This window comes from Rhinopithecus roxellana, chromosome 4 (assembly GCF_007565055.1).
Source record: "Rhinopithecus roxellana isolate Shanxi Qingling chromosome 4, ASM756505v1, whole genome shotgun sequence".
In the NCBI taxonomy this organism is placed as follows: Eukaryota; Metazoa; Chordata; class Mammalia; order Primates; family Cercopithecidae; genus Rhinopithecus; species Rhinopithecus roxellana.
The window spans coordinates 156,992,850-157,017,214 of NC_044552.1; the positions used below are offsets into that span (position 1 = coordinate 156,992,850).

The 24,365-nt window shown below is 48.1% G+C and overlaps 1 protein-coding gene across 3 annotated transcripts in view; it reads left to right on the forward strand.

Annotated features, from left to right (window-relative positions):
- Positions 1-24,365, forward strand: part of AGPAT4 (1-acylglycerol-3-phosphate O-acyltransferase 4) — a 145,190-nt gene that overhangs the window by 88,843 nt on the left and 31,982 nt on the right. For all 3 annotated transcript variants that reach the window (XM_010373153.2, XM_030928879.1, XM_030928880.1), the window contains exon 3: positions 20,716-20,885. In XM_010373153.2, the coding sequence (XP_010371455.1) occupies positions 20,716-20,885 (170 nt within the window). The remainder of the gene's footprint in view (positions 1-20,715; positions 20,886-24,365) is intronic.

Below are 24,365 nucleotides of genomic sequence, written 5' to 3' on the forward strand. Positions count from 1 at the left end.
CCCGTAATCCCAGTACTTCGGGAGGCTGAGTTGGGCAGATCACTTGAGGTCAGGAGTTTGAGACCAGCCAGGTGAAACCCTGTCTCTACTAAACATACAAAAAAAATAGCTGGACATGGTGGTGGGCACCTGTAATCCCAGCTACTTGGGAGGCTGAGGCAGGAGAATTTGAATGCGGAAGGTAGAGGTTGCAGTGAGCTGAGATTGCGCCACTGCACCCCATCCAGCCTGAGCGAGAGAGCGAGACCCTCCCTGTCTCAAAAAAAAAAAAAAAAAAAAAAAATTAAGTGGGCTTTAGGACCATACTGTCCTTAACTGATTTTTGCTGTGATTTGGATCCTGGTGAATTTTTCCTTAGCTACACAACTCCAGCTGTCACCCATACGGTCGAATTCCAATATTTGCTGAGACCCATGGTTGGGCAAATCCTGCCTTGCATGCTGTGGGCAGCAACAACCACGAAATGAACAAGACAAGACCCTCCCGCTGGGAAAAGCACACTTTATGGTAGAAGAATACTGAACAAGACAAAACGTGCCTGTAACTAGAATGTGAGAAAGAAAGTACGGAAGGCGGAGAGAGAGGTTCCAAGAACAGGGTGACCAACAATGTCATCCTCACTCACAGTTCTTTTGCAGACTTTCGTCTTCTCTTCTTAGATGTTCACAGCAGTTCTGTGAGTGATATCAGATAAAACTGAAAGCCAGCAAGGTTAAGAAATATGCCGATGTTATTAGTAAATCGTGGAATGGGAATTCAAATTCAGGTCTGACTTCAGAGTCTGAGGCTGTGTCCCTCATGGGGGATTTAGGAGAGTTGAAGAGAGAGAAATTACTCCTAAGGGAGGTGAGGGGGCAGTGGGTGGTCTTATTTGAACTGTAACTTGGAAAACAGAAAAGGCTGGACATCCTTTAGAAAGGAAGGGTCTTTTGGGCCAAGACAAAGAGAACAGCTTGAGCAAGAACCCAGAGCTTGGGGTAGGTATAGAGAATTCTAGGTAGTTCCAGGAACAGCGTTGCAGTTGCTCTGGGATTGAACTCAGGAAGTGCAGTGGGGAAAAGTGGAGGAAGGAGAGGGTGGCCTGGAGTTGGGCTTGCTGGGGAGCCTGCAGTCATCTGGTTGATGGTGTGGAGCCAGCAGAGGCTTCTAACAGGACGAAGTGGCGGCAAGGCATGAGACTGGCATGTGGAGTGGGTGACTTTGGAGGCAGAGAGACCGGGTAGAGGGTCATCAAGGGGCAAGGAGGGCAGCACCGGAGGTGGAAGGGAGGACAGGCGGTGGTGGACAGGGGAAGTGTGGGCGGACGGAACCAGTGACGGCAGCGAGCGGTGGACTGCAGGGGCCGTCGGTGGTGTGCACAGGAACACGAGTTGCTCCAAGTTGAAATTCTTGGAAATGTATCGTGTGGCTGAAAATAGAGGAGCCCTGGGAGACAGTAGGGAGGTGGCAGGGTTTCCCATGGACTGCCTGTACCTCGTTCCAGAGTCTGATCCCCAGCTTTGCAGGCTGAGAAATGTGATTCATCGTCACGTTAGTCAGGCTCTGATTCACACATCTTAAGCATGAGTGTTCCAGGTTAGCCATCAGGAGACTGAGGCATGGGGGTTGGAGCTGCCCATAGCCAGTCAGCCTCCCAAGTAGCTGGGGGCTCGAAGGTCCAGCCTCAGTAGCTTGACTGCCCTTAGCCCAGAGTAGGCAGTGGGACTTTCCTTGGTAACGGGGTGAGGAGAAGATGGAAGATTTCAGGAATTTCTCACTACTCCATGCAGTGAGCAAAGGAGGGGCAGAAAGGGACTCCTTTTACTCTTCGGGAATTTTAGATCTTTTAATCGCTTCAAATATAGTGGTATTGAAATGCAAAGTATTTTCAGATTGTATTTTAATCTTCATCTCTTTCAGAAATTAAAAAAAAAGAAAATCCAGGCATGGCCTTGGTCTACATTTTAGGAGTGAACAGTTTTATGCCATTTTTGTCGTTGCCTCTCTCCCTGCTGCTCCTAGAGAAGAGGTAGCGGTGCCCAAGCCAGGACTGAGAGGTTTCGGGTGATGCCTCTGCTGTGATGAGTCATTGCTTTCTGGACATATTTTCTGTGGAAGAGGCAACTTGTTTCTTGAACATTTTTATTATGAAAAATGTAAAATCTATGTAAGAGTGGAGAGAACAGCATAAGGATTCTCCAAAGTCAAAGAATCTAGATCTTACTTTAAGTATTTCATCCTACTGGCAGGTATCGAGTTGATTGATGAAAATGTAAAAATTGAATTCCAGACATTGTATGTCATGAAATAGCACCCTACATGGTCATGAGATGTGTTTTATAAAGAATCAAGACATCTTGGCCAGGTGTGATGGCTCAGGCCTGGAATTCCAGCACTTTGGGAGGCCTATAGCTCCAGCTACTTTGGGAGGCGGAGGCAGGAGAATCACCTGAGCCCAGGAGGTCAAGCCTGCAGTGAGCTGAGATTGCACGACTGCATGCCAGACTGAGTGACGGAGTGAGACCCTGTCTTAAAAAAAAAAAAAAAAAAAAAAGACATCTTAAAAACATATTCACAATGTCATTATCAAAAGAATATAAATTAATTGTATTCTTAATATAATGTAATACCACCTATATTCAGATTTCTCTAATTGTTTCCAAGCTGTCTTCCTCTTTCTCTCTCTCTTTCTTAGCATTTAGAGTATTTAAATGGGGATTTAAATAGGGCCCATAGCTTGCATTTAGTTTTTATGTCTCTGAACTTCCTCTTAATTTAGAACAGACCCCCACCCCACCCCACCCAACCTCTTTTTTCCTTAATTTGTGAAAAGCCCAGCACTGCCTGGTAGAACCTCCTGTGTTCTGGGTGTGTGAGCGCTCACCGTGAGGATGTTTAACCTACTCCTCCCTCTCGACCTGCCTGTGAACTAGAAGTTACGTATGGGTGCTTGATGCTTTGACAGTTGTCCCAGGAATACTATACATGCCACAGGTACCGTGTTCAGAGAACAAAATCTAAGGGCTGATAGTGTTTATGGATACCAAGCTCTCATCGCTCCTAGGCTTGATGTAGTCAGATTGCTAGTCTTGCCAAATGCCCAGATGGGTGGAAACCTGGCAGGTAAACTGTCCCTGATGACTGACCGAGCACGGGCTGTGAGGAGACGTGCCGCCAGGTGTAGGAGAGGAACAGAGTTGGACCACAGAGCCTGGGAGGAAGCAGGGACAGAGAGGCCAGAGGATGACAAGTGGGAACAGGGGGTCCGGGGCAGGGCCAGGGGAGGCCAGGGCTGCACAGAACGTCGCCAGCACCCACCACTAAGCCAAGGATGACTGATGTGTTCAAACCCAACTGCCAGACTCCTCCATCACCTGCCCCTCTGTCTCCCTCCACACACCTGCCTCTCTCCTATGCTCCTCAATCCAGTTAACAACAAGTCCTTCCCCAGCTATTCAGGACAAAAACCTTAGCCTCACTCCTGAATCCTCCTCTGTCTCTTACACCACGTCGAACCCAACAACAAGTTCCACTGGCTCTACCTGTAGCATATATCCTCCTAAATATGATCCTTTCTCACCATTCCCACCATGCCCACTGAGTCCACCACCCCTCCTGGGCTGACTGCAGTAGCCTGCTTTAACACCTGGCTTCCACCCATATCTTGCTGCACTTCGTTCTCCACACAGCAGCCAAAGTCATGCTCTGAAATGTGTCCCCAGTTCCAGGCACTGGATGTACACCAATGGGCAAAACCAATCCCTTTGTGGCACAGGTTCTAGTAGACCATATTTCAGGTGGATCAAGTCATCCATCACGCGAAACTTCCATTGATTTCCTGTCTCACCAAGAGTAAGAGCCAGACCTCCTTCAGAGGCCCCTTGGCACCCTCTCCTCCCCTTCCTCCTTGCCCACTGAGCTCCACCCTCCGGGCCTCCTTGCTGTCCTTGAATGTGGAAACCCACCCTGCTTTCCCATGTCTCCAGTGAGCCACGAGGCTGGCTCCCCTCTCTCTTAGGTCTCTCCTCGCATACAGGTCATCTGAGAGGCCTTCTAGACCCTGCAAAAGGATCAGCCTCCCCTCCCCTCCCCTCCCTTCCCCTCCCTTCCCCTCCCTCCTCTCTCTTCCCCTCCCTTCCCTTCCCCTCCCTTCCCTTCCTGTCCCTTCCCTTCCCTTCCCCTCTCCTCCCCTCCCCTCTCCTCCCCCCCTCCCCTCCCTTCCCTTCCTTTCCCTTCCCTTCCCCTATCCTCCCTTCCCTTCCCTTCCCCTCCCTTCCCTTCCCTTCCTTTCCCTTCCCCTCCCTTCCCTTCCCTTCCCCCTCCCTTCTCCTTCCTTCCCTTCCCTTCCCCCTCAACTTCCCCTCCCTTCCCTTCCCCTCCCTTCCCCTTCCTTCCCCTCCCTTCCCCTCCCTTCCCTTCCCCTCCCTTCTCCTTCCTTCCCCTCCCTTCCCTCCCTTCCTTTCCCTTCCCCTCCCTTCCCCTCCCTTCCCCTCCCTTCTCCTTCCTTCCCTTCCCTTCCTCCCTCCCTTCCCCTCCCTTCCCTTCCCTCCCTTCCCCTTCCTTCCCCTCCCTTCCCTTCCCTTCCCCTCCCTTCCCTTCCCTTTCCTTCCCCTCCCTTCCCCTCCCTTCCCTTCCACTCCCTTCCCCTCCCTTCCCTTCCCTTCTTCCCTTCCCTTCACCTCCCCTCCCTTCCCTTCCCTTCCTTTCCCTTCCCCTCCCTTCCCTTCCCTTCCCTCTCCTGTCCTCCCCTCCCCTTACCCTCCCTTCCCTTCCCCTCCCCTTCCCTTCCCTTCCCTTCCCTTCCCTTCCCCTCCCCTCCCCTCCCTTCCCCTCCCCTCCGCTCCCCTCCTTTCCCTCCCCTCCGCTCCCCTCCCTTTCCCTCCCCTCCCCTCCCCTTCCCTCCCCTCCCCTCCCCCTCCCTTCCCTTCCCTTCCCTTCCCTTCCCCTCCCTTCCCTCCCCTTCCCCTTCCCTCCCCTTCCCCTTCCCTCCCCTTCCCTTCCCTTCCCTTCCCTTCCCTTCCCTTCCCTTCCCTTCCCCTTCCCTTCCCCTCTCCTCTCTTCCCTTCCCTTTTCCTTCATTCCCTTCCCTTCCCCTCCGTTCCCTTCCCTTCCCCTTCCCTTCTCCTCTCCTCTCTTCCCTTCCCTTTCCCTCCCTTCCCTTCCTTTCCTTTCCCTTCCGTTCTCTCAGAGTGTTTCTCTCTGTCACCCAGGCTGGAGTGCAGTGGCAGGATCTCAGCTCACTGCAGCCTCCACCTCCTGGGTTCAAGCGATTCTGCTGCCTCAACCTCCTGAGTAGCTAGGATTACAGGCATGCGCCACCATGCCCAGCTAATTTTTGTATTTTTATTAGAGACAGGTTTTCACCATGTTGACCAGGCTGGTCTCAAACTCCTGGCCTCAAGTGCTCTGCCTGCCTGGGACTCCCAAAGTGCTGAGATTACAGTTGTGAGCCTCTGCACCTGGCCTCTCACAGCACTTTCTATAGTGATGTGACTGGCTGTGTGTTTATTGGTTGGCCACTAGGATTGTTTTGCTTCCCTGCCACATCCAAGCTCTTGTGCAGCGCTGGGTGTCAGCAGGCTGCACATCAGCACCTGATGGATAAGAAAATGAATGGTTCAGGCCTGGGTCATCAGAAACACATGGTGTTGTGGCTTCATGATCTTGGGCTGCTCTGTGGGAAGGGAGTTTAAAATCTCAATGTCAGGGCACCAGAGTGGCAGTGGTGGCGGGGGCAGGGGGAAGCTCTAGGCCCTTCCTCATCCTCTTCTCCCATTGAGGTGCATTGAGGGTGGGAAGTGCCAGGCCTCTCCCTGCCTCTTGTTATCCTCACTCGAGCCAGTGGCATCCCTTGGCGCTTCCTCTTCTGAAAGCTCCACCTGTGAGCTTTTTATTCCGCCATGGGGTGGGAAGCTGTATCCACTCCTGAAGTTGTCCACTCTGCGTCCATGTGCTGTAATCTCCAGATGTCAGGGCTCTCTCCCAAAAGCAGTGCCCAGTGTCCCTCTCCTGGGTTTTGGAGGCTGTGTCATGGGCAGGGAGTAGCACTGCCCACCTCTCAGGCCTTATTGTACCAGCCGCTGGCTGCCTGCCCTGTTTGGAAGGCTCCAAGAGCCAGGCTGCGCCCAACTGGACGTAGTGCCTGTGGCAGCAGTCCTTTACCCGTGAGCTCCAGAGAGCACTCCAGGCCGAGGTGGTTCCTTCACACCCTGCCAGGGGCACATGTGGCATGGAAATGGGCACCTCAAGGGGCTGGGGTGAGGGGATAGGGTGAGAGGCTGGGATACAGGGCTGGGGTGAGGGGATAGGGTGAGAGGCTGCGGGGGGATAGGGTGAGAGGCTGGGATGCAGGGCTGGGGTGAGGGGATAGGGTGAGAGGCTGGGCCGACGTGCTGGGGCAAGGGGCTGGGCTGTGCTGAGCACTGGTGTCATCAAGAATCTGCTTTGCCCTGCTGCCTGTTCAGAGCAGACAGGTCTGGCTCAAAGACGGGTTGCAGTGCTACTCAAATGTCTTCATTATTTCCCCTCTAAGGAGCCTTTTCAGACACTTTTTTCCCCTAATCATCTCCCATGATGCTTTAATACTGTAGAAGGACTATCATTCATGTGCTGTGGACATATCTGTGCCTTACACATAAAAGAGTAAGATTTTTGTCCACCCCATACTCCCTCCAAGAACCAGATTTTGTCCCCTAGGGGGCAAAATCACCCCCTAATATAATCCTGATGGCTTTCAATAGGTTGACCTTCTTGGACCCTGTGCTTCTAGCCTGAGCGCCATCTGTTGGTGTGGACATGTGAGTGGGAAGAGTAGATGCTTGGGAGATTCTGGGATGGGGCAGGCACAGCTGGGCTCCCAGTTGGTGTCACAGAAAGTGCTGAAATCTGGTTGCGGAGATTGCAGTGAGCCGTGATCGTGCCACTGCACTCCAGCTTGGGCACCAGAGCGAGACTGTCTTAAAAAGTTAAAAATAGGCCCGGTGTGGTGGCTCACGCCTGTAATCCCAGCACTTTGGGAGGCCAAGGCGGGCAGATCACAAGGTCAGGAGACTGAGATCATCCTGGCTAATACGGTGAAACCCCGTCTCTACTAAAAATACAAAAAAAAATTAGCCGGGCGCGGTGGCGGGTGCCTGTAGTCCCAGCTACTCGGGAGGCTGAGGCAGGAGAATGGCGTGAACCCGGGAGGCAGAGCTTGCAGTGAGCCGAGGTTGCGTCACTGCACTCCAGCCTAGGCGACAGAGCGAGACTCCGTCTCAAAAAAAAAAAAAAAAGTTAAAAATAAAATACCAACAAATGTCCACAGGAGCCAAGCTCACTTAGTGTTGGGCAGTTAGGAAGCCCGCCCCCACCCCCACCATGTCTCCATGGCCTGACGCCCAGGGGAGGTTTCCTGGAAGTATGGGTGTGAACTGAGCCTGGAGGGATGGGGAGGCTTAGAAGAGGGGACAGAGTGGGGACAAGGGAGGAAGTGTAAGTGTGGCACAGCTTGGAGCTAGCTGCCTAGTGCACAAAGGGACTGTTTGGCGCCACAATAGAACCTGCAGGTGATGGAGCAGCAGGCAGCCCGTCTCCCTCAGCAATCCCAGACTGCGTTGAGCACTAGGACACAAGAGAAGCACTGGGCTGTTGCGCACTGTTCCCCTTCACGGCGTTACTGGGACCCACTTCACACCTGCATCTAGAACTCTCGGGCTAGAGCTGGGTGGTGCCTTTCTGTTTATTCTGTGCTAATAGTTTCACTTTGTGTTTTTATTAATTTCTATTAATAAAAATTAGACCTCTCACAGAGCTGATGCCCGGTTCCTCAGGATGATGGCTGGAGAGGGTGCCATTATTTTCTTCCTCCATCTTTACAGCTAGGACAGCAGAGGCCTCTCTTCCTTAACTCCCCTTTCTTTTTGTGTATCTACTTCTTTTTCCTATTAGTAACCTCTTAAGCTGAACAGCACAATAGCAAATATAATAAAACCAAGTCTGTTTTGGCTTTATTTATCAGGCACAGAGAGGGTCTGGTGGGTACCTTGTAACTTGACGACCGACCTCCAGGTGAGGGTGTTGTGAGTGTGAAGGCACCGTCCTGTCTCCCAGCCCCCTTGTGATGCCAGGGGAGAGAGCTTGCCCTCCAGCACCGCTACAGGGAAGAATGACACCACATTCAGGTGCCAGAAACTGAGTAGCTTCGCTTCGGCATTTTGGATGCTTCTAAGGATGAGGGCTTTAATTTTTAACCTAAATTATTATCAGTTAAAAGCTAAATGATAAAAGGTTATTATAAATATATAATTATACATACTGTATTTCATAGCAGTCACCTATGTAATTATATAATTGTTAAAGTTGGACAGAGCTAATGATCATAAGGCCATTTCCTAGTGTAACACAGCGTCCATACCTGCAGCTGTGGGAGGTTCTGACTGTTGGCGTGGGCTTGAACAAAGAACTCTGTACTCCTCAGGGCTTCCATCAGCGGCGTTTGGATTGTGAGGTCTTTCCTACAGGGTCTTTGCCTCCCTGTTTTAGTAGAATTCTCCATGGCATTTCTGGAATGGGCTCCAGAGAGGAGCTGGGCCCACCTGGTGGAGCAAGGAGGGAGCAAGAGCCTTGGGGAATGGTGGGGAAGGGGAGCCTAAGACCCCTCTCTACCTGCATCAGGGAAGAGCTTGCCTGGAGGCTTGAAATATTTTTGGAGTCTCCAGGGAGATAGGGACCCCTGGAATCCTGACCAGAATGCAGCCAGGTCTTGCCACTGCTTAGAGAGGAGTAGAGGCTGAGAACAAGGAGGGCTTTGGGAATAGCAGATTCAGGGCTGCCTAGAAGTGGATTCAGGGCATGCTTCATAATTTCTTTCCTGTCTTTCTCTGATTTTAAATTATTTATTTTGTTTTGGAGTCAAATAGCCACATGTAACTTTTGGCTCCCTAAAACTTAACTACTAATAGCCTACAGTTGACTGATAGCCTACAGTGGACTAATAGCCTACAGCTGATGGTTATTACCAGTAACAAACAGTTGATTAACACATATTTTGTATATGTGTTATATCCAGTATTCTTCTAAAGTAAGCTAGAGAAAAGAAAACATGATTAAACAAATCATCAAAAAGAGAAAATGTATGTACTATTCCTAAGTGGAAGTGGATCATCATAGAGGTTTTCATCCTTGTCTTCATGTTGAGTAGGCTGAGGAGGCCAGGAAGAGGGGTTGGTCTTGCTGTCTCAGGGGTGGCAGAGGCAGAAGAAAATCTATGTATAAGTGGACCAATGAAGTATGAACCCGTGTTGTTCAAAGGTCAAATGTAGTAGAAATCAGGAGAAGAAAAATGTACTGGCTGATGCAGGGCATATATTCAGTGCTTTAAATATTTTAGCATCTGCTCTTCACACCAAACCTTTGAGGTGGGCATTTTAATCTTTATGTCCTAGGTAAGGAACTGACCACAGCTCTGCCTGAGATCAAGGTGTGATCGTATACTCTGATCTTCCTATTTCCCTTCTCTAGCCCCCTGCACCACAATCGTCTTTTGTATAATCATGGCTTTTAGTGTCTTCAGCAACCTTAGAGAGTGGTGCTGGGCCCTTGTGTCTGGATTCGGCTCCCAGCCACCCACGTCCTAATTCTGGGGGCGTGGGCTACAACCCACGCATGTTGGAAATGAACTCAGTAAACATTATGCCATCATTTTCCTCTGCCATATTTACAGATAGGACAGCAAGGGCTTCTCTTCCTTAATGTCACTTTCTTTTTGTCTATCTGCTTCTTTTTCCTATTAGTAACCTCTTAAGCTGAACAGCACAATAGCAAATGTAATAAAACCAAATCTGTGCCTCTGAATATACCTTTTTATGGCCCGCTGAGTTTTGTTCTTCAGTTGGCCCCTGAAGTAGCAGGCAATGGTTAAATAGCAGGCAGTGGTTAAATAGCAGGCAGTGGTTAAATAGCAGGCAATGGTTAAATAGCAGGCAGCGGTTAAATAGCAGGCAGCGGTTAAATAGCAGGCAGCGGTTAAATAGCAGGCAGTGGTTAAATAGCAGGCAATGATTTGGGACTTCGCAGAGGTCACCTACTGTGCTTTGCACCCTCTCCAGTCATCACCCTGAGGAACTGGGCACCAGCTCTGTGAGGTTTCCAGGTGGGGTTTGTAGAACAGGCAGCAGCAACTGGTCGGAGCCAGATGTGGCTGGAAGAGCAGAATCTGAGTGTGACTGCTTTGTAGAGAGACAGCATTCACTGAGCCCTCAGGGAGCAGCACAGTCAAAATAACATCTGCAAAATTTGGCAAACTGAAATTTTAAAAATATGACAAAAGTGATCAACCATGGCAAGGTGGCCGAATAGGAACAGCTCCAGTCTACAGATGCCAGCCTGAGTGATGCAGAAGACGAGTGATTTCTGCATTTCCAGCTGAGGTACCGGGTTCATCTCACTGGGGCTTGTCAGACAGTGGGTGCAGCCCATGTAAGTGTGAGCCGAAGCAGGGCGGGGCATCACCTCACCTGGGAAGTGCAAGGGGCCGGGGAATTCCCTTTCCTAGCCAAGGGAAGCCGTAATAGATGGTACCTGGAAAATTGGGACACTCCCACCCTAATACTGCACTTTTCCAACGGTCTTAGCAAACGGCACACCAGGAGATTATATCCTGTGCCTGGCTCAGAGGGTCCCACACCCACTGAGCCTTGCTCACTGGGAGCACAGCAGTCTGAGATCCAACTGCAAGGTGGCAGTGAGGCTGGGGGAGGGGCGTCCACCATTGCTGAGGCTTGACTAGGTAAACAAAGCAGCCTGGAAGCTGGAACTGGGTGGAGCCCACCACAGCTCAAGGAGGCCTGCCTGCCTTTGTAGACTCCACCTCTGGGGCAGGGCATAGCTGAACAAAAGGCAGCAGAAACTTCTGCAGACTTAAACGTCCCTGTCTGACAGCTTTGAAGAGAGTAGTGGTTCTCCCAGCACGGAGTTTGAGATCTGAGAATTGACACACTGCCTCCTCAAGTGGGTCCCTGACCCCTGAGTAGCCTAACTGGAAGACACCTCCCAGTAGGGGCCATCTGACACCTCTTACAGGCAGGTCCCCTCTGAGACGAAGCTTTCAGAGGAAGGATCAGGCAGCAACATTTGCTGTTCTGCAGCATTTGCTGTTCTGCAGCCTGCACTGGTGATACCCAGGCAAACAGGGACTGGAGGGGACCTCCAGCAGACTCCAACAGACCTGCAGCCGAGGCTCCTGACTGTTAGAAGGAAAACTAACTAACAAAAAGGACATCCACACCAAACCCCATCTGCATCACCATCATCAAAGACCAAAAGTAGGTAAAACCACAAAGATGGGGAGAAACCAGAGCAGAAAAGCTGAAAATTCTAAAAATCAGAGCAGCTCTTCTCCTCCAAAGGAACACAGCTCTTCACCAGCAATGGAACAAAACTGGACGGAGAATGACTTTGACGAGTTGAGAGAAGAAGACTTCAGATGATTGGCAATAACAAACTTCTCTGAGCTAAAGGAGGATGTTCGAACCCATCGCAAAGAAGCTAAAAACCTTGAAAAAAGATTAGACGAATGGCTGACTGGAATAAACAGCATAGAGAAGACCTTAAATGACATGATGGAGCTGAAAACCATGGCACAAGAACTACATGACGTATGCACAAGCTTCAGTAGCCGATTCGATCAAGTGGAAGAAAGGGTATCAGTGATTGAAGATCAAATGAATGAAATGAAGTGAGAAGAAAAGTTCAGAGAAAAAAAGAGTAAAAAGAAGGTTTTTCAGTTTCCATGTACCCAGTCCTGAATGACTACTGGGTACATAACAAAATGAAGACAGAAATAAAGATATTCTTTGAAACCAATGAGAACAAAGACACAACATACCAGAATCTCTGGACACATTTGAAGCAGTGTGTAGAGGGAAATTTATAGCACTGAATGCCCACAAGAGAAAGCAGGAAAGATCTAAAACTGACACCCTAGCATCACAATTAAAAGAACTAGAGAAGCAAGAGCAAACACATTCAAAGGCTAGCAGAAGGCAAGAAATAACTAAGATCACAGCAGAACTGAAGGAGATAGAGACACAAAAAGCTCTTCAAAAAATCAGTGAATCCAAGAGCTGGTTTTTTTGAAAAGATCAACAAAATTGATAGACTGCTAGCAAGACTAATAAAGAAGGAAGGAGAGAAGAATCAAACAGACGCAATAAAAAATGATAAAGGGGATATCACCACTGATCCCACAGAAATACAAACTACCATCAGAGAATACTATAAATACCTCTATGCAAATAAACTAGAAAATCTAGAAGAAATGAATAAATTCCTGGACACATACACCCTCCCAAGACTAAACCAGGAAGAAGATGAATCCCTGAATAGACCAATAACAGGCTCTGAAATTGAGGCAATAATTAATGGTCTACCAACCAAAAAAAGTCCAGGACCAGACAGATTCACAGCCGAATTCTACCAGAGGTACAAAGAGGAGCTGGTACCATTCCTTCTGAAACGATTACAATAAATAGAAAAAGAGAGAATCCTCCCTAACTCATTTTATGTGGCCAGCATCACTGTGATACCAAAGCCTGGCAGAGACACAACAAAAAAAGAGAATTTTAGACCAATATCCTTGAATATCGATGCAAAAATCCTAAATAAAATACTGGCAAACCAAATCCAGCAGCAATCAAAAAGCTTATCCACCACGATCAAGTTGGCTTCATCCGTAGGATGCAAGACTGGTTCAACATGTGCAAATCAATAAACGTAATCCAGCATATAAGCAGAACCAAAGACAAGAACCACATGATTATCTCAATAGATGCAGAAAAGGCCTTCAACAAAAGTCAACAGCATTCATGCTAAAAACTCTCAATAAACTAGGTATTGATGGGATGTATATCAAACTAATAAGAGTTATTTATTTTTGACAAACCCATAGCCAATATCATAATGGTCAAAAACTGGAAGCATTCCCTTTGAAAACTGGCACAAGACAGGGATGCCGTCTCTCACCACTCCTATTCAACATAGTGTTGGAAGTTCTGGCCAGGGCAATCAGGCAAGAGAAAGAAATAAAGCGTATTCAGTTAGGAAAAGAGGAAGTCAAATTGTCCCTCTTTGCAGATGACATGATTGTATATTTAGAAAACCCCATCATCTCAGCCCGAAATCTCCTTAAGCTGATAAGCAACTTCAGCAAAGTCTCAGGATACAAAATCAATGTGCGAAAATCACAAGCATTCCTTTACACCAATAACAGACAAACAGAGAGCCAAATCATGAGGGAACTCCCAAATCATGAGTGAGCAATTGCTTCAAAGAGAATGAAATACCTAGGAATCCAACTTATAAGGGACCTCTTCAAGGAGAACTACAAACTTCTGCTCAACAAAATAAAAGAGGACACAAACAAATGGAAGAACATACCATGCTCATGGATAGGAAGCATCAATACCATGAAAATGGCCATACTGCCCAAGGTAATTTATAGATTAAATGCCATCCTCATCAAGCTACCAGTGACTTTCTTCACAGAATTGGAAAAACCTACTTTAAAGTTCATATGGAACCAAAAAAGAACCCAAATTGCCAAGACAATCCTAAGCCAAAAGAACAAAGCTGGAGGCTGACTTCAAACTATACTACAAGGCTACAGTAACCAAAACAGCATGGTACTGGTACCAAAACAGAGATATAGACCAATGGAACAGAACAGAGCCCTCAGAAATAATACCACACATCTACAATCATCTGATCTTTGACAAACCTGACAAAAACAAGGAATGGGGAAAGGATTCCCTATTGAATAAATGGTGCTGGGAAAACTGGCTAGCCATATGTAGAAAGGTGAAACTGGATCCCTTCCTTACACCTTATACAAAAATTAATTCAAGATGGATTAAAGACTTAAATGTTAGACTTAAAACCATAAAAACCCTAGAAGAAAACCTAGGCAATACCATTCAGGACATAGGCATGGGCAAGGACTTCATGACTAAAACACCAAAAGCAATGGCAACAAAAGCCAAAATTGACAAATGGGATCTAATTAAACTAAAGAACTTCTGCACAGCAAAAGAAACTACCATCAGAGTAAACAGGCAACCTGCAGAATAGGAGAAAAATTTTACAATCTACCCATCTGACAAAGGGCTAATATCCAGAATCTACAAAGAATTTAGACAAATATACAAGAAAAAAATCAAATAACCACATCAAAAAGTGGGCAAAAGATATGAATACACACTTCTCAAAAGAAAACATTTATGCAGCCAACAGACACATGAAAAAATGCTCAACACCACTGGCCATCAGAGAAATGCAAATCAAAACCACAATGCGATACCATCTCACACCACTTAGAATGGCGATCATTAAAAAGTCAGGAAACAACAGGTGCTGGAGAGGATGTGGAGAAATAGGAACACTTTTACACTGTTGGTGGGACTGTAAACTAGTTCAACCATTGTGGAAGACAGTGTGGCAATTCCTCAAGGATCTAGAACTAGAATACCATTTGACCCAGCCATCCCATTACTGGGTATATACCCAAAGGATTAAAAATCATGCTGCTATAAAGACACATGCACACATATATTTATTGCAGCACTATTCACAATAGCAAAGACTTGGAACCAACCCAAATGTCCATCAGTGACAGACTGGATTAAGAAAATGTGGCACATATACACCATGGAATACTACGCAGCCATGAAAAAGGATGAGTTCATCTCCTTTGTAGGTATGTGGCTGAAGCTGTAAACCATCATTCTGAGCAAACTATCGCAAGGACAGAAAACCAAACACCTCATGTTCTCACTCATAGGTGGGAATTGAACAATGAGATCACTTGGACACAGGGTGGGGAACATCACACATCAGGGCCTGTCAGGGTAGGGGGAGTGGGGAGCGGGGAGGGATAGCGTTAGGAGATACACCTAATGTAAATGATGAGTTGATGGGTGCAGCACACCAACATGGCACATCTATACATATGTAACAAACCTGCATGTTGTGCACATGTACCCTAGAACTTAAAGTATAATAATAATAAAAAATAATAAAAATAATAAAAATATGACAAAAGTTTCAAAAATTGCCATATGATATTGAAGAAGCCCTGGCTGCATGTCTGCGGGTGGCAGGCTTCCCTTTCTGTCCTGTGGCCTTTCTGTCCAGCTGGCCTTTCCCAGGTGGCTGTCCTGGCTAGGGACAGGCTTCCTTGGTGGCCCTGGCTCCCTGGGATTCCCTGCAGTGTGTGCACCTTGGGATGCCCTCTACACACTGCAGTGAGTCCCACAGTCTGTGTGTACCTCAGATCTGGATGGGGTGCCCCCTGTGCTTGGCAGGTGTGGAGGTCACTGCCCTGAGTGGATGTGTCCGTGGTTGGGCCATGCATTTCACTCACCCTAAAGGGCAAGACTCAGAATCTCCAGATCCTGGGATCTCTGCTGACCATGTCCTTCCTCCTTGCACTTCTCCCACAGAGGGTTCCTCTTAGTGCATGTCATTTACAGTTTCTGGGCTTTTCTGTAGGAGGTCATAAGCCCTTCCCTCTTTCCTCTTCTCCTGCTTTCATTGTGATTTGATGCATTGTTTTCATTCCCAGATATACTATGTTTCAATTAACTACCAAATGGCTCCAATTCTTATTAAGTTAAAGCCTTGGTTGCTTTTTCTGGTTCTTTAATGTGTGTTAGTTTGGATGCCTAGACAAGAAGGTAAATGTTTCAGGGTTGCTGTGTTCTGAATGTGTTCCCCAGAGTTCATGTGTTGGAAACTTTTTTATTATTTTTATTTTTTTTATTTTTTGTTTTTGAGACAGAGTCTTGCTGTGTCGCCCAGGCTGGAGTGCAATGGCGTGATCTTGGCTCACTGCAAGCTCTGCCTCCCGGGTTCACGTCATTCTCCTGCCTCAGCCTCCTGAGTAGCTGGGACTAAAGGCGACTGCCACCACGCCTGGCTAATTTTTTTTTTTTTTTTTTTTTTTTTTAATAGAGATGGGGTTTCACTGTGTTAACCAAGATGGTCTCGATCTTCTGACCTTGTGATCCGCCCACCTTGGCCTTCCAAAGTGCTGGGATTACAGGAGTGAGCCACCATGCCCAGCCAGAAACTTAATTCCCAATGAAACAATGTTGAGATGAGGGGCGTTTAAGAGGTGGTTAGGTCATGAGGGCTTTGCCCTTGTTAATGCCGTTATTGCAGGAGTGGATCAGTTATTCAGAGAGTGGGTTCCTGCTAAGAGGATGAGTTCAGTTCCTTTCCCTTATTTCTCTCACTTGAGTACATGCTTGCTTGCCCTTCTGCCTTCTGCCTTCCCCTATGGGATGACACAGCAAGAAGGACCATGCCAGATGCAGCCCTCTTGACCTTGGACTTCCCAGCCTCCAGAACTATAAGAAATAAATCTCTGTTCTTTATAAATTACCCAGTCTCAACTATTCTGTTACAGCAGCATAAAATGGACTAAGACAAAGAGCAAATACCTTATCTTTGCTTCTCTTAGATTTACCCAGGTAGGGCTCCTGGCATTGTAATGCTAGTTGCAGGATTGCCACCTGAAACTCTCAACAAGTGATTTTCCCTTAACTAAACAACAGAAAGTCCTGCTTTCTTACAGTCCTCTCTGCTGTGCAGCACCTGCTGATAGCGCCTGGTCAGGATGGATTGCCCAGGTGCCCACTGGTAACTTTCTAAGTTAAATTGGAGGTTCTAAATAATATGTCCTTTGAAAGAAAGTGACACTGCCCTTTCCATGGAGTGAGCGTACAGGGACAGAATCTTGTGCGAAGAGAACGAGGCAGAGAATTCCAAGATCTGCAGCTACTGAACTGATGGTGAAAGTGGAAGGACAGGCTGAACGTGCTTGAAATGCTGCATGCCCTGAGCCCTGAGCAGTTAGAAAGCCCTGGCATTTGATGCATGATGGTAAAAAGAGGCGTCTAATTTGAGTGACAGACATCCCACCTCAAATGGAAGCAGTTCCTGTAGGGCTCTTCAGCACGAGAAGGGGCTGCTATGAGAATGGGCTAAAACTTGCATGAGTTCTTTTGCATCTGGCATTGATGGTGTGGATGTCCTGCAGAAGCTGGGAACTTCATCACAGAGCAAAACACAAGCACCTGGCCTGGGATTCAGAGAAGCTGGTGGGGGATCCAGGGGAAGGAGGAGAAGTAGCAGGCCTAGCTGCTGCTTTGCACTGAAGACATGAATCAGCAGATCAGCAAAAACATGCATGACCTACAGAACGGTGCTATTTCCTTTCCACCTTCCAAACCTCCCAAGAGTGTCTCTTATGCCCCCTAACCAGAAATATACAAGAAAGGGAGGTCTGGGAAATGTAGTCCAGGCCAGCTTAATCAACACATCCCAAAGCTATTTAGAGGAATTTTATATTTTCTTGTACATACTTCTGGGTTGTTTGAATCATTTTACAATGTGACTGTATAAATGTGTTTCTGTGAATTAAAAAAAAAGTGAAATCATTTGATTAAAAAAAAAAAATACAGGGGCCAGGCGTGGTGGCTCATGCCTGTAATCCCAGCACTTTGGGAGGCCAAGGTGGAAGGATTGCTTGAGCCCAGGAGGTTGAGGCTGCGGTGAGCTATGCATGATTGGGCCACTGCACTCAAGCCTGGGTGACAGAGTGACACACCAGCTCAAAAAAAAAAAGAAAGGAAAAAAGAAAGAAGGGAAATAAAACTCTTCTATCCAATGAGGTTCAGAGTTTAGTTGTCTAGTGAACAGCCCACTGAGATGAGTGGGAAATTTGGTCTTCCCCCACCTGGTGCCAGCACCGTCCCGTCTCACTGTGCTGATGTAGTCACTCCCTAGCTCGCCTCCCTATTCCAGTCTGTTCCTGTTTCAGTCAGAGTGATTTTTTTTCAAATGCAAATTGGATGTTAGTGTGTGTCTATTTAAATTGGATGTTGGTGTGTGTGCTCCAGTGGTTTTTATATTGCCTTTAGAATGAAATCATAAATCATAACTCTTTACTCTGGTAACCCGGAAATCTCTGTGATGCTCTTTCTCTGGGTTTCTCTCCATCTGCCTCTGTCTCTTCCCCACCCTTCCTGTCCCCTTCAGGGGTCACAGAGCCTTTGTGTGTGATAAAATTATCATGCATATAATAGTAATTAAAAAGCTGTCCATTTATGGATTACCTACTATGCCCAATGTCGTGCTAGGTGCCTTGAGTCCATGCTGTTATTTAATATCCACAGCCTCTCTAACGCGTTTACCTGTCCCTATTTTACAGAGAAGGGGGACACTGAGAAGCATGCCCGAGGTCTCACGAGTAGTAAGTGGCTCCACCAGGATCGGAGCCCGGATATGTCTGACTCCCAAATCCATGAGGACAATATTCAGCAGCCATCCTATTAGCAGGCCTTTCTCCTTTCCCTGTCACGTTGTTCTGCGGTTGTGTACCTGTCTTTTCCCTGGGCAGTAGGCTGGAGGGGGGCCAGGATCTGATCTGAATGTTTGCTCATCTCCTGAACCTCGCAGAGTGCTTGCGCACATTAGGTAATCACGTGGCATTTGTCGAAAGCATCCGTGTGCCAGGCACTTGCTGAGTCTTGGAGTCGAGGCTAAGGTCGGGGTGGACCAAACGGTACAGTTACTGTCTCGTGGTGCCTGTGCTCTGTAGTAGAGGAGATAGCCTCATGCTGTAGTTACAGCTGTGGTAGGGCTATGGAGGGTGCTGGGGAACATGTGAGTGGGGTAGGGGGCAGTGAGAGTGGCCTTGGGCAGGAACCACAGAGAGGCATTTGGCCTGTGACACAGGAAATGGGAGTCTCTTGGAAGCATCAGCTTTGTCTCCCTGACTCCCTGTGGAGTTGTGCTTTGGCGTTTGTCTGTGCTCCTTGGCCAGTAATGGAATAGATTGATCCTTCCCATCCTTGCGCTTAGAAAAACTCAGCCCAGCACTACAGCCATCTTTGTACCCCATGGTAACAAATTGTCCCTCCGTCCCTTTGTCAGGCTGCCCTGCCCGGCTGCATATTGTTACCCTAGCCCCCCTCCCCACTCCTGCCCCCACAACCAACTCCCAGGACGCGTCACTATTCCTTGACTTGTGCTTCTGGCTCCACCAATGCCGTGGCCTGGTGGAACAACTGAATGGGAGCTTGATATTTTCTCAGTTCCTATAAATAGGTAGACACTTTTTATTGTTCACTTCTGGAGAAGGAAGGGGAGTAGTTTTATTCATTTTTAAGGAGACTGATAGCTTCAGTTTGCTGGGAACTTACAATGTGCTGTACACTGAGCACACTATGTGTTATGCGCTTTATGCTCACAAAACGCTTTGGGGCAACCCCATTCCAAAGATTGAGACGCTGTGGTGTTATGAGGTGAATTTGTCTGAAGTCCCACAGCGCTCACTGCATAAAAACTGAACTGTGATGCCTTCTAGAGGGCTCTAGTGTTCCCCATCAAGCCTCTAGCCTCCAACCTGGAGGAGAAAAGTTTCCAATGACAGCCACTTGAGCTACGATACTAGGCTTACCGTTGGAGTGAAGGCCAAATGCACCTGCCTGTAGGGTAGGGATGGGGTGGGGAGGGAATGGGTCCTCTGCTGCATGTATGTTTCACCAACTGGTGATTAAAAAAGGGGGGCACATGGCCCAGCACGGTGGCTCACGCCTGTAATCCCAGCACTTTGGGAGGCTGAGGTGGGAGGATTGCTTGAAACCCAGGAGTCTACCCAGTAGGCAGCATGGCAAAACTGCATCTCTACAAAAAATACAAAACAAAATTAGCTGGGCCTGGTGGAGCACACCTGTAGTCCCAGCTACTCAGGAGGCTGAGGTAGGAGGATCACTTGAGCCTGGGAGGTTGAGGCTGCAGTGACCTGTGATCACACTACCACACTCCAGCCTGGGTGACAGAGCAAGACCCCGTCTCAAAAAAAAAAAAAAAAAAAAAAAAAAAAACGGGGGAGGCACAACCCTCGCAGAGCACTCAGGCGCCCACCCCCTACTGAACATCATCAACTGTAAGAGCCCATTTCGAAGTCCGTCACCCACATTCAGCTGTTTTTCTGGAAAATTTCTACCATAGAGGCTTTTCCTGAGCCTGCCAGATTGAGAATAGGTCCCTGGGATGGGAGGCATCACTGAAGAAGAAACTGCAAGTGGTCGTCATTGCCTGAAAACAGAATCTGTTTCTTTTCACAAGCACCTACAAAGACTATTTTGATGGTTCTCTTCAGACCAGTCGTGGGCTGACTCTCACTCCCTCTGCCCTGCAGGTGGGACTCCTGCGGCTGGATCTACCGTTCTCCATTCTTTCCCTGCCCTCAAGTGTCAGAAATGGGAGAGGAAAGTTGGGTATTTAATATTCTTTGATGGAGTTTCCCAGTTAGTGATTTTCCAGGATATTAAGAATTCTGTGCCTCATCTCACGCTGCCTTTCAGAGTTCTATAAACACAAGGGTGTGAATTCTTGACGGATTCTGGCTTTCTGATTTATTTTCCCCCAAGGTACTGAATCAAGGAATGTAAGTCATTTACCTTCTCCAGGCATCCTCCTCTTCTTCCCTGGAGAATGCTGTGAAGTCTTTCTCGTTTTTCCTTCCACTCTGAACCCTTTCAAGGACCAAGGTCTGTGCTGCAGTGATCCAGAACTTTGCCCCTAGAAGTTGCTTTCTCCCCTAGCTGGGAGGGCAGAGCCCTGCTTTCAGTAGGGCTCCCAGGACAAGGCTGTGTGTAGTAAACGTCTGTCTGTTGTGGTTTGTTCCAGAGCTGGTGATGCTGCTGGAGTGGTGGTCGGGCACGGAATGCACCATCTTCACGGACCCGCGCGCCTACCCCAAGTATGGGAAGGAAAATGCCATCGTGGTTCTCAACCACAAGTTTGAAATTGACTTTCTCTGTGGCTGGAGCCTGTCCGAACGCTTTGGGCTCTTAGGGGTAAGTCGGAAGTACATTCATCCCTGCTTCACACATTTCTGTGGTTCAGCCCCACCACTTGTCCTTTTGCTCCTTGTCATTCAGAACTTGCAGAAGAATCAACAGAGTTTCTACTTGATGAAATGGTCCTAATAAACTGCTTTTTATTCTTGCTTGGAGTCAGGCTTAACAGCTTCTTATGGGCAATCATAGGAGGTACTCGACAATTGCTACCTGCCAGCCATTTTACATGCGATTGATTTATTTAATCCTTACAGCAACATGAATAGATGATGTGCCACACTCCATTTTTTAAAAACTAAGTCATATAGAGCTTAGTATTCGGCTCAGAGCCACACAACTGTAATTAGATTTGGATTTCACTCCCATCCATAATTCTTCATTCCATGCTCTGCTGCCTCCTTGGCTAACAGGCAGACATCACCTCTGCATTTTGATCCTTGAAGGCTTAAGAACTTTGAGTCCCTAAGTGAGGGAGTGAACTGCAAAATTCAGAATTATTCTGAAATTCTGTTTTTTTCCCCGACTAGTTTGACTTCTTGCACGTAGCTTGCGTGCCTTTGGAACAGGGTCTCTTCAGTTGGCTTTTGTCATCTGTAACACACTGCAGCGTGTAGCGGTTGAGCCTGTGTCACGTAGCTGTATCAAAGCCATCTGCGGCTCTCAGCTATTCCAGTAGGAATCACCGTGTCCATTGGTCCGGGGCCAGGAGAGGTCCTAAGAGTTTGCTCCAGAACTTGGAGATAAGGTTTTGCACCTGGGAACAATGCCCTGTAGATAGATAAGGGGGCTGCTGAATCATCTTGTTTTTTGGTATCCCCTGAAGACAAAATCGTGGTGTTTAGAATATAGAAGATTCGATATAGGGGCTATGAGGCCATGGAGGACACAGTGGACTAGAAGGTTCAGTGGGTCTGGTTCCTGGAGGTAGATGAAGAGAGCCTCCTGGCCACTGCTTCTCCTTTTGTTTTCCTATTTATTCTCCCAGGGCTAACTTGATATCTGCTTGTGTGTACACGTGTGTGTGTGTGTGTGTGTGTGTGCGTGTGCGTGCGCGCGCAAATATATTTCTAGGAACAAGAGCAAGCATTCTAGTAACTACCATTCTCTGAGAACTTGGGCAGAGATCTGAGTTACAGCTCTGTGGATTTATTCTCTCTGACGAGAGATCACCCCTTAGAATGTCATGGTCCTAACCCCGTCATGGATCCCAGGGGTGAATGGCAGGGTTCTTCTCCCGCCCGGGAGGAAGGGTATGGGGTGCCGGTGTGTCTTGACTGTCAGGTCACCTGTCTTACCAGCTTTACAGCTAGGCTTTCTGAGATGCCAGCGTTTCCTAGAATTCAAACGGTAGTTTAGAGGCAGCTGGTGATCTTCCAGGCTTTGTAAGTACCTTCTGGTAGTGTTCATGCTTAGAATGTGGAAACATTCATAATTCGTGGACCAGGAGTCTCTGAGGTACGACAGAAAGCCTGTTGAACTTGGGGGTGCCTTCCAATTGCTGCTTGCCCCTTGGTGGTGTTACGCCCACGAGCTCACTCCATGTGCTGTTCACTTTATTTCTGTAATTTCTTATTCTTAGGATATTATTATCCACATTTTATAAATAAATCCCCAGAGCCTCAGTTTGGCTGAGTGATTGGCCTGAGGACAATAGCTCCTACGTCTGCTTTCAAAGCTTCTGCTCTTTCCCCTGGAAGATGTTGGGGGCACAAAAGTAGGGGCCCTGGGGCCTAAGACCTGCTCCAGAAACAGGGCCCTGACCATCCTAAAACGACCGAGGCCAGCTGCAGTCAGGACCAGGTTTTTAACACCTTCCTGGCTTGTGATGTGCGAAGACCTCATTCTGAGGGGGGTGAGTCACCCGCACCTTCCTGGGGTTGGGGATGGCGTTGCAGGAGCTGGCAGAGCAGGGCCATGCGCAGAGATGCTGAGCAGCACCCAGATGCCCAGCACTAGCAGGCACAGGGACAGGCACAGATGAGGGAGAAGGTGAGCCCCACAACACATGCAGGGAGGGACCCAGGCCCAGAGAGGGGACATAGCCCAGAGACAGGAAGAGACTTTCATGGAGTGGGAATTGAATCTCAGCACCATTTAGGGTTTTACTCCCAAAGGCTTCTGAATCCGTGATCACTTTACAACTCTGGGCATAAGGGTGGAAGCGCTGATGCCGGAAAGCAAGTCAACAGCGCGCCCATCCCACCTGCAGCCTGGGGACCACACCTTTCCACCCTTCATTTCGTCAGTGATACTGTATTTATAGGACTTCACTCATTACTATCAACACCCAAACAACTAATGCTGTGTGTCAGGGGGTCTGCGCCCTGCCACTGATGGTGGAAACTATGCTTAGGATTAGAGTCTTTGGGGGCTCCACTTACAGGTGAAATAGGCAGGTCTGGGAGCCTGGGGCCAGGGCAATGCCTCTTCTGTTCTCGCTGGAAGTTTGGGAGCCTTGCTCAGTGGGGGCCTTGGGGTTTCTGGATTCTTGCTAAAATGCTTCCTTAAGCCCTGAGTCCTCTCTTCTCCAAACACCACAGAAACAGCCAGTGCCATTGCTGTGCACATTCTCACAAAGCAAGGTGCTACACAGAGCAGGCACCAGGAGAGGACAGAGTGGGGCAGGCACATGGCAGGCGCTGGCCAGGGCGGATGGGAGTTGCCAGCCTGTACCCTCCCAGGGAACCCCCTCCCCACATCACAGGGAACACCTTTTCCAGCTACTGGAGAGCTGTGGCCCAGGTGGACACGTGATGGTGGGTTAGATGGCTGGTTGTCATCTCTGCCACCCTGGAAGGGGTAGGAACAGCATTGCGTTATAATCATTGTTCAGCAGCGTCTTTTGTCTTCAATGACCTTCAGAAAAAAAAGAAAAAAGAAAAACCTCATTCATCTCTCTGTTTTTTCTTAAATAATACATGATGTTGAGATCCTTCTGGAGTCTGTGGAATTTGCTTTTTAAAGAAGAAAGGAACAGAAGAAGGTTCCTGGCCAGGCATATTTCATCCTCACCTACCATAGCCCAAGAGGAAATGAGTTTAAATTGAAGTCAATGAAATTTGCAGAAATTCGTGAAAGTGGCATTTTAAAATGTAAAATTGTTCTTTTGGGGGAAAGTAACGGAATTGTCTTTTTAACAAAGAGGCTTTCAACCTTTTAAATGTAGTCAAGATCCCATGTGGCCACTGCTCACTGCAGTGCCTGTCCCCAGAGGCTCTGGTTCTCCTGGGAGCCGGCGCTTCCTGGCATGTGCCAGGGCTCTGAAGGCTTTGGTTGATCTTGGAGTCACACGCTGAACCTTTCCTCCCTGGAGATGAGAGTGACACGCAGTCAGCTGGGGCACAGGTCACGAAGGTGCCTGACAAACCGTGGTGTGCAAGCGCAGGTCAGGTTCCTGAGGCTTTACGTCCCCGTTTGCTTATTGTTTTCCCTTAGCAGGCCCCGGCTGGTTACATAAGAGCATGATCGTTCAGTCTC